The 9,984-nt window shown below is 36.8% G+C and overlaps 1 protein-coding gene across 1 annotated transcript; it reads left to right on the top strand.

Annotated features, from left to right (window-relative positions):
* The first annotated feature begins 580 nt into the window (after window positions 1-580).
* Window positions 581-1,243, top strand: LOC149248505 (uncharacterized). The gene has a single exon (XM_089450277.1). It carries the CDS (start codon window positions 581-583, stop codon window positions 1,241-1,243), a length of 663 nt encoding a protein of 220 aa, XP_089306403.1.
* Window positions 1,244-9,984: the final 8,741 nt, after the last annotated feature.

The following is a 9,984-nucleotide window of genomic DNA, read 5'->3' as shown; positions in this document are numbered from 1 at the left end:
TTCCGAAGGAGATGCCGAAAGACGGAGCGCACCCAGAGGAAGCTTCGAAGCCCGCGGACGAGGAGTTTCCAAGCACAGCCCCAAGCCCAGTCGTGGATCAAAAGGGCATGAATTTGAATCCATCCCTCTCTACTATTAATGCAAATAATGACGAATGCTTGGTTGATCGTTTGGTGGCTGATCCACTCATTAATTCGGCACCTCCTGAATTAACTGTCAAAAGTATAAGCACAATCGATGGCACATTGGAATCATGTATTGAAAACTGCATCGAAAACTTATCGGCCGCTATCCCTTCCCTGGATTTGAATCGTGATGGGAGTTGCCTTGACCCCGCCTCCCAGGCCCAGCTCCCCCAATGCCCTTATAACCTTCGCTCTCTGGTAACAAAACCCGGTTCGTTGCCTTCTGTGGGGGGCATCGATCCTTCCCCTTCCCAGTGCCAGCCTGGGAAAAAAAGGGGCAGGAAGTCAAAACTCTCTGCGGCCAAAGTCCAGGCTATTTTCGGTGTGGCAGATGGGAAGCAGCAGTCCATCACAGGGGCACTTAGAGCAGTGCATAGCCCCGGCCATGTTCCAAAATGATCATATCCTCTTGGAATTGTAAGGGTTTAGCTAGTAAACCCAAAAAACTGGCACTGAGGGAATTAGTCTTGAATTCAAAGGTGGATGTAATTCTTCTTCAGGAGACCCTGGGGAAAGGGGAGGACATTGTATCACTGCTCAAAGCCCTCCTCCCAGGTTGGGTTTTTACAGCTTTGGATGCTGATGGCCATTCTGGTGGCTTGGCTGTAGGGATCAGAGAAGGCAGAATCAAGATCCGGAATCAATGGGGAATGAAGCAGGTGATGGGGATTGAATGTCAATCTACGGATTTTGATTTCCCTTTTACTATTATTAAGATTTACGGGCCATGTCATGGAAGGATCCCCTTCTGGAATGATTTGATGGAGAGCTCGCTCGTGAAAAATAATTTTGTGGTGATGGGAGGAGATCTAAACTTCTCCTTAGGTAGAGCAGAGACCTGGGGGCCAAATGCAAGAGAGGATCCGCAATCTGATTTCTTCATGAACCTCTTAGCCTCAAACAATCTAATAGAAGCAAATCTCATCAAGCTGAAACCTACCTGGCGGAATAAAAGAGTAGGAGAAGCAAGGGTGGCTAAGCGATTAGACCGATTCTTAATCAATGAGGAATTGGGTAGAAGAAGGGGGTCCCTCGGACCATTTTCTGATATTCATTGAGCTCTCCAAAGGTCCCACAAAACCTCCTGCTCCTTTCAAATTTAATGCCTCCTAGCTTCAAGATGAATCCTATATCAAGCTGTTTAATGAAACATGGATTCACCCTGCCAGAGGATCCCAAGAGAATAAAGGATTCTTATTTATGGAAAACCTCAAAAGATTGAAAAAGGCAACAATCATATGGGCAAAGGACAGGAAACTAAAACAGAATGAGGACTTATCTAGGATAACCGAGGAACTCCAAAGGCTTGAAAGCATAGAGGCGGATAGCTATGCGACACAAGACTCTAAGGAGAAAATTGTAGGCCTGGAGAAGCTTAAGAATCAAATTCTGCTGGCTAAGGAGGAAGAATGGCGACTCAAGAGCAGAGCAATATGGCTTAAAGCAGGGGACGAAAACACTAGCTTTTTTCATAATTATGCTAAAGGGAGGAAGAGTGCCAATACTATATGGAGCCTAAAAGCTGAAGATGGAAGGGAAGCCAAGACCTTCGAAGCTCTTGCATCCCTCGGGGTGAATCATTTCCAATCCCTTTTCAAAGACCCTGGTGAGATCACCATAGCAGAAGTCATCCAAACAGCGCAGTGTTTCCACAGATATGTGGAGGAGGAAGAAGCGGACCAACTAATGGACCCTGTCACCAAGGAGGAGGTGGAAAGTGTAATAAAGTCTATGGCAAAAGAGAAAAGCCCTGGCCCGGATGGCTGGTCAGTAGAGCTATTCCTCCATTTTTTTGAGTAGATAGGTGAAGAAATCACAGAAGTTGTAGAGGAGTCAAGATCGAAGGGAGAAGTCTACAGTCCTTTCAATGCAACTTTCATCGCCCTCATCCCTAAAAAGGAAGCGCCAGAATCCTTTGAGGATTTCAGACCTATTTCTTTATGCAACAGCATCTACAAGATAATCGCAAAAGTTATAGCTCTCAGGATCAAACCAATCTTATCAAGGCATATTTCTCCTGAACAATTTGGGTTCCTGAACGGAAGACAAATCCATGAGGCAATTGGTGTGGCTTAGGAGGTCCTTCACAGTGTTAAGATGAAAAAAAAGAAGGGAGCGGTGATCAAAATTGACCTCTCAAAGGCCTATGACAGGATAAACTGGACATACATTCGCATGCTCCTAACGCACCTAGGCTTCAAAGTGGATTTCATCAGATGGATCATGGGGTGTATAACAGATGTCAGCTATGCTATTCTCATCAACGGTGCTGCCACCTCGTTTTTCAAAGGACAGAGAGGGCTGAGGCAAGGTTGCCCTCTATCCCCCTTGCTTTTCCTTCTAGTGGCAGAAGGCCTGAGCCAGCTGATTCATAAAAGCAAAAGGGAAGGTAAGATAAATGGTATTGAGGCAGCAATAAACTTGTTCATATCTCACCTACTCTTTGTAGATGATATCCTGATTTTTTCTAATGGATCCCCCAATGAACTTAGGGAGCTAAAATCTATCTTTGACCTCTTTATGAAAGCTACTGGAATGCAGATCAATCCCAGGAAATCTCAAATCATTGAAGAAGGTTTAAGCAGACTTGAACAGGAGCAGTTCAGTTCTTTCTTTCCATATGAAGTAAGCAACATGGGCGCCCCTTTCAAGTACCTGGGGTTTTGGCTAAAGCCAAATGATTATAGGAAGGAGGATTGGTCCTGGCTAATCGCTAAGATTGAAGCAAGAATCAGTCACTGGAGCTTCAAATGGCTATCCAGAGCAGGGAGATTGACCTTAATAAAATCCGTGCTTCTAGCCATCCCAGTTTACTGGGCAGCTCTAACATGGGTCCCAAAAGGAGTCCTGGAGAAAATTAGGAGAATATGCAGCATATTTCTGTGGGCAGGGACCAAAGAATCCTCGGTTCTCCCTTGGGTTGCATGGGAGAAAGTGGCGAGGCCAAAGGATTGGGGTGGCTGGGGGATTAAAAGCCTTCCAGATTTCAGACTTTCTTTAGCTGCCAAATCAGGTTGGCGCCTCATAAAGATGGAAAATCTCTGGACAAGAACGGTAAAAAGAAAATACATAGATCCAACTCCCCTGGAAGATTGGATCAGGAACCCAAATAAGACCCAAAAGAATGTTTCTGCTATTTGGAAAGCCACTTTGGAGTCTTTTAAGGTGATTGAGCAAGGATTAGCTTGGAAGATCGGGAATGGTGAAAAGGTAAAGATCGGGAAGGACCCCTGGGTTGGCTGCAATGGCAACTATGCCCTCTCCCCCGACCTGGTTCAGCAGTTGGAAGGGAAAGATCTCCACTTCCTCAGTCAAGTGGAGAAACCAGGTTTCTCAACCATCTGGGGGCAAGCTTGGAAGAATGGAGAAGAGTTGGAACTGGAGCAAAGATGGTGGAATGATTGGAATGTTTTCACTCAGGAACTCCTCAAGTCCAATGTAAGGCTGAGCGACAGGCAAGACGAGCTAATCTGGGCTCATGCAGAATCTGGGGATTATGCCCCAAAGAACAGGTATAACTTCCTTATGACAAGGAAAGGATGGGGAGATTCGGAGTGGTGGTCGAAACAGCTGTGGAAACTCAAGAGCCCTCCAAAATCTAAAATCCTTTTCTGGTGCATTTTAAGGGGCAAAATCCCAACTTGGGATATTCTGCAGACCAGATTCATGCACGGGCCTGGGAGATGCACCTTATGCAAAGCAGAAGCAGAATCCGTAAACCACCTTTTTCTTAAATGCCCAGAATCACTAAAGGTATGGTGTGAGATTGGAAACATTTTGAACAAACAGCTCGTCTGGGAAGGCAACAATATTCAAGAAGCTTGGCAGAAGTGGTGGAATGAGCATGCGGATGGAAACCTGCGCAACCTTCCCCTAATCATCAGTTGGGGGATTTGGATAGCTAGAAACAGGAGCATCTTTCAAGACAAAGATACTCCTGTAGCTCTCACTGCCATTCAGGGAGCTGCCATCTTCTCAAGCCTTCCAGAACCTAAGGAAACCTCCTCCCAAAGAATTGTCCCTAAAGTTCAGATCTCAGAAGGAGTCCCTTGGGCTTTCTTCGATGGTGCATCTCAAAATAACATAGCAGGAGCAGGACTTGTCATCCATATAAACCCAACTCACTCTCTAAAAGCTTCTGTGGGGCTAGGAACAGGCTCCAATAATTATGCAGAATTGAATGCCCTAAAACTCCTTTTATGCTAGCTCATCCAAAGGCACACCCTCACTATTCAAATCTTTGGGGATTCCCAAAACGTGATCAGATGGGTAAATGGTCAATGTACATGCAGAAATCAGGTCTTAAAACAAATTCTGGGGGAAGTTCAAAGACTGAAATCAATGTTTAACAGTTTTTCCATATGTCACATTTTCAGGGAAAGAAATTCCATGGCAGATCAGCTCTCTAAAGATGGTCTTCAACAGGATTTGGGCAGCTGGCAAATAGAGGAAGTCGACCAAGGCAAAATCAGAAGATCGGAACAACCACCTTATCACCATCCTTTCTGATATTTTTGGCAGGAATTTTTGTTTTTGCTTACTTTCAACAAAATTTTGTACCATATATAAATCCTAAAAATCACTACAGTTATGATAGTGCGGCCTACTTAACATTTCATGAACAGCGACGGGTTGTTTTCCACAAATCTGAGGAGACCCGGTTTATGTTGGTTTTCTTCATGAACAATACATAGCTACTGTTATGTGTATCGGCACAAAAGAACCACTGGACAGCGCATATCAGAGATAGCGACAGCACCTGAACGGAACTGTCTACAGACAAAAGGCAGAAAATTTTTGTAATTCAGTTTTGACAGAACTCAGTAGGAGCGGTGATGCCATGGCATTTGCAATGTAAAATTTTTATAAACTTAATAAAAAGTTTCGCTTTTTCCTTTGGAAAAAAAAATATCCAACATAGATTCATCTTAATCTTAAATTTACTAAACATTTTGAGAGAACAAATTTCTGATAATACAAACATCTTTTTAATAACAACACTCTACTAAAATGTTTTATTTTTTATTATTTCATATAACATATACAAATATTTTTTTATTACTATTTTTTAAAATGATATAAAATTATAAAATTTATCATGTAAAGTAAATATTATTGTTATATATTAAATATATGTATACAAGTACTTAATATATTATGATTTATTATAGTATATATTATTAAACTAAATTAAGCAGACTTAATAAGATTGCATATAATTGTGATAAAACATGTTTTTTGTATTACACTCATGGATGTAGCTTAGTGGGGGATCAGAATACTAATCTATCAAAAATTTTAAAAAATAACTCCTCTAATAAATCCACTAATAAATGAAATTTAATATATATATATATATATAAAGAGATTATGAGAATAGATTAAAATAATCATAACTTAAACTAATAGTTATTAATTTATATAATTATTTTATAATTAAATTTCATTTACAATTTTAAATTCCATGAAAATAATGTAAAATTGAAATTGAAATGTGGCGTTAGATTAAGTGTTTATTTAAGGAGTTAGTTTGTAAAGTAGGATTTAATTAATTAATGTATTTTTTTAATAGTTTTAAAAGAATGATAATTCTTGTAAATAGGAGAAGATTTTAGAGTATTGTGGAAGGTTTGAGAGAATTATGGATTAGTTAGTTCTTATCTGGGGATAAAGAATTAGATGAGAGATATTATGGATTAGGAGAGATATTTTGGGAGGAGTTTGTCGAGGGATCTAGAACCTACTTGGGTTCTAATCCATTTGTATAAATTGAAGATAGCGTATGAGGCATGTAAATTGTAAAAGTGTGTGAATGAGTGACATCATTGAAATACCAAGCATGAGGGGAATACTCCTTGAGTAATTATTTTTATTTATTAATGAATTATTTCTGACTTTTTTTGTGTCCATGCCTATTGGATTTTCTTTTCGGTTTTATTGTGTTAATTTTATTAATGTAAAAACCTATTGTGAGAGACCTGCATCGATTTTTGGTATCAACGCTGGAGCATCAAAGTATGCAAGCTTGCTAAGTTGAAAAAGGGGTGGTTATCCATTGTGTGAGTAACATCGGTAGAAAATTTGTGGTGAGCTGCGTTGAACCTGCGCTCGAAACGTGTTATTGAGATTGCAATTTAAGTTGCAGCATTTGATGTATGTGAATCACTAGCGAAAAGAGTTGGAAGACTGCGTGGAAGTTCAAATGGTTACAACACTGGAAGGAGGAGCAAAAAGAATCACTGACTTACTCAGGCCGAGATCCAGAAGCATTGAAAGAGGTCGAATCCTTTTTCCACCAAAGGGCTTGACATATTCGAGCGCCTCTGTGCCGAGCTCTCTACTAAAAGAGAACATATTGTGAAGAAAACTGGCGAGACATAGAACCTGGTAAGTTGAGTTGATTTTTGTGTAACGTGTAATGAAGAAGAAGTAAAATTCTGTTGTTGATGTCTTGCCTTGAAGCATTGTGACTGAAAGAAGTCAAAGTATTTCTATGTTGAAGTGGAACTGATTTAGGAACAACAATTATGTGGATATTAATCTCATGATTTCTGGTTCGTAATTACGCCTATTTGGTTTCCCAAGTTTCATGTGGAAAATCGATTGACCAAAATAGTAAATAATGTGCCGAGGGTTAATAAGAAATGGGAGTTTGATTGAAAGAAAATATATATGCATTGTTGCGATTCATAATTGAATGTTGGATATCTAAAGATTGGATTACAGAGACCCAATTATATAGCTATAAATCTAGATGGGTGGTGTGGTAAAAATGTTGTTGTTGAATAGTCAACAGTTGAAGAAAAAAAAAGGTTTTTGAAATCAAACGAAGTACCCTCCACGTGGTTTAATAAATCCAAGCACGAGACTCACAAAATGTGATAATTTACAATTATTATAAGCGGGCTTAAAGATTTATAATGTAGCATTGGCATTCAACATTGAATTTGGTGGATAATAAAGGTGAGAGTAAATAGTAAGTAGGTGTTGTCTTAAAAGTGAAAGTAAATTGTAAAAGCAAATTGTTTTAAAATAGGGTGGTTTTTATGAAGATAGAGGATAAGTGGTTAAGGAATGAGAAAATCATATGGTTGAATAATAAATAGTGAGTTGTTGCATATGTTTTGAGTGGGTGATATATGGTTTCATAAAACTATGTTTGGGTTTGAGAATGAATAGATTTATTTATTCACGAATTATAATGATGGTAATGTATTAAATGATATATGCAAAGAAACATGAATAGTATATATATATATATATATATCATCAACAAATTTTCAAGGTGTTTTAATTTGTATATGGGTTGAAAGTCTATTGTCAAAATAAAATTAAGAGTGAAATAGTCAAGTCAAAAAGTTTGATTCTTTGATTGTAATGAATGCATGATAGTGATCGGTGAAGCCCGACACCCAAAGCATATTCATTGTGAAGACAATTGGAAGAGTTACTGCAGTTGTTGTTTTCAGCAAAAGGAAGCAGAGGACCAAGTTGTTGTTTTCAGCAAAAGGAAGCAGAGGACCAAGGAGTGCTCAGAAAGAAGGTTCAAGTGAAGTGAACCATTGGCCAAGTTCAGAGAAAATAACTTGGTAAAGTGTTAATTCAATTGCAGGTTACAATAAACAAGGTGAAGTTCACGAAAGGTGAAGATTCCATAGAAAGGCCACGATGATGCCATAGCAATTGTCATTGGTGATGATGAGAAAGAGATTGTTGAATTAAAGGTACATCTTGACGTGTTGCTAAAACTATTACAAAGACAAAGACATTGATGGGTAATAAAGAGAATAGTTAAATGGCCAATCAAACAATTGATGGAAAGAAGATTGAAGCGCAAACTGAAAGTTTTAAAAGAAGAGAAATTCCAAACAAATATATATATATATATATATATATATATATATATATTTGTGAACGAGAGCAAAGATCGTTTGTTCATGACGAAGATGATGATATGAACGTGGGTTCAGTTCCCACAGATGATGCTACAAATTGTTCAGAAGACCAGCATGAAGACAGATTCATCTGTGAAACCTCATGTTTTTAAATCTAGCCATTGGTGTGTGGATGCAGGATATGTTGCTGAACAATTAATTGATACAGAAATGAAGCAAGTTGCTAATGAATTGGAAAATGATGGGCCAAATGTCAACATGAGAGATATTGCAGCAGAACTAAAGTTCTTAGAAGAATGGTTGAACAATCCAAAGCTAGAGTGTGACGCAAAGGAAATTAAGATGGAAGACAATATGCCTTCAAATCGAGAAATTTGGCACAACGGAAGTGTAGAGATCAACAACAAAGTTTAGCAAACCAACAATAATGTACACCAACTAGAAAATAAGTTAGATATTGAAACTGAAAATATGAAGAAGATGATGTTGAAAGAATCTCACGAAATATTCATTGAAGAAATAAAAAGAAAATTTGACCATAGATTACTAATTACTGAACAATTATACATGAGTAAAAAGGGAGGACAACTACAACATAAAGTTTGGAAGCTTGGAAGACTAAAGGAGAAAGTCACATAACATCAACAATATGACAAAGTAATTGATCAGCAATAAACCAAATTTTGGGATCTAAGCGGAGTTTTATCATCTATTGAAGATTAATGGTCAAAAGACCATGATTTTCTTTTCCCTCGGGAGTCTGATGCAGGTGCATCTAACCTAGGTTAAGTGTTACTTAGGGAGTTAGTTTGTAAAGTAAGATTTAATTAATTAATGTATTTTTTTAATAGTTTTAAGAGAAAATGATAATTCTTGTAAATAGGGGAAGATTTGAGAGTATTGTGGAAGGTTTGAGAGGATTATGGATTAGTTAGCTCTTATCTAGGTATAAGGGATTAGATGAGAGATTTTATGGATTAAGAGATATATTTTGGGAGTTGGGTTTTAATCCATTTGTATAAATTAGAGAGAGCCTATAAAACATGTAAGATGTAGAAGTGTCTAAGTGAATAAGAAGATTGAAAGACCAAGAATGAGGCCAATACTTCTTTTGTAATTATTTTTATTTATTAATAAACCATTTATGAGTTTTTGATATCCATACCTATTACATTTTCTTTTCAATTTTAATATAGTAATTTTATTAATGTACCTACATATTGTTAGACCTCCATAAGTGTCATTTGTTCCTTTTCTATGTCTCTTTTGTTCTTTTCGACATTTATTTCCTATACTTAAAACATTTAGAACATACATATTGTTATATTATTAGTATATATTCAACGTGGTAATATAGTCATATTTGCTTAAGCAACCTCTGTTTACGATTTCAAGTTAAGTTATATTAATTTTATATTTTATTTAATGTTATTATATGATAATTATTATTAGGTTAATAAACATACAAATTATATATTTATTATAATTATTTATTAGGTATAGTAATTTTTATATTTTTAATTAAACCTAACGATTATATAGATAGGTTTATTTATTTTGGATTAGAATTTTAATTTATTTATTAATAATTATTAAATGGATAGTAGATATTTACGTTTCATAAAGTATTTTAAAATATTTTTAATAATAGTCATATATCTAAAATTGGAACTTATCTTAAAAATATTTTGTTTTTTTACTTTTTTAATTAATTTGGGTAGCTAAAAAAACAGGTCATATGAACATAGGTAGTATGAAGATGAGTTATAGTTTTTTGGATGTGCCTATTAATAAATTATAATATTAACCTATGATATTGTAGAAAAATATATTTACAACTTAAAAATCTCCATAATTAATTAAAATAAATTTCAATAATTAGAAATTTTATTATATATATATAT

Source organism: Pinus tabuliformis, chromosome 7, assembly GCF_031772625.1.
Source record: "Pinus tabuliformis cultivar Carrire ecotype Pingquan chromosome 7, CPIR1, whole genome shotgun sequence".
NCBI lineage: Eukaryota > Viridiplantae > Streptophyta > Pinopsida > Pinales > Pinaceae > Pinus > Pinus tabuliformis.
Note: the sequence above shows the minus strand (reverse complement) of the source record. Positions and strands in the feature narration are given on the sequence as shown.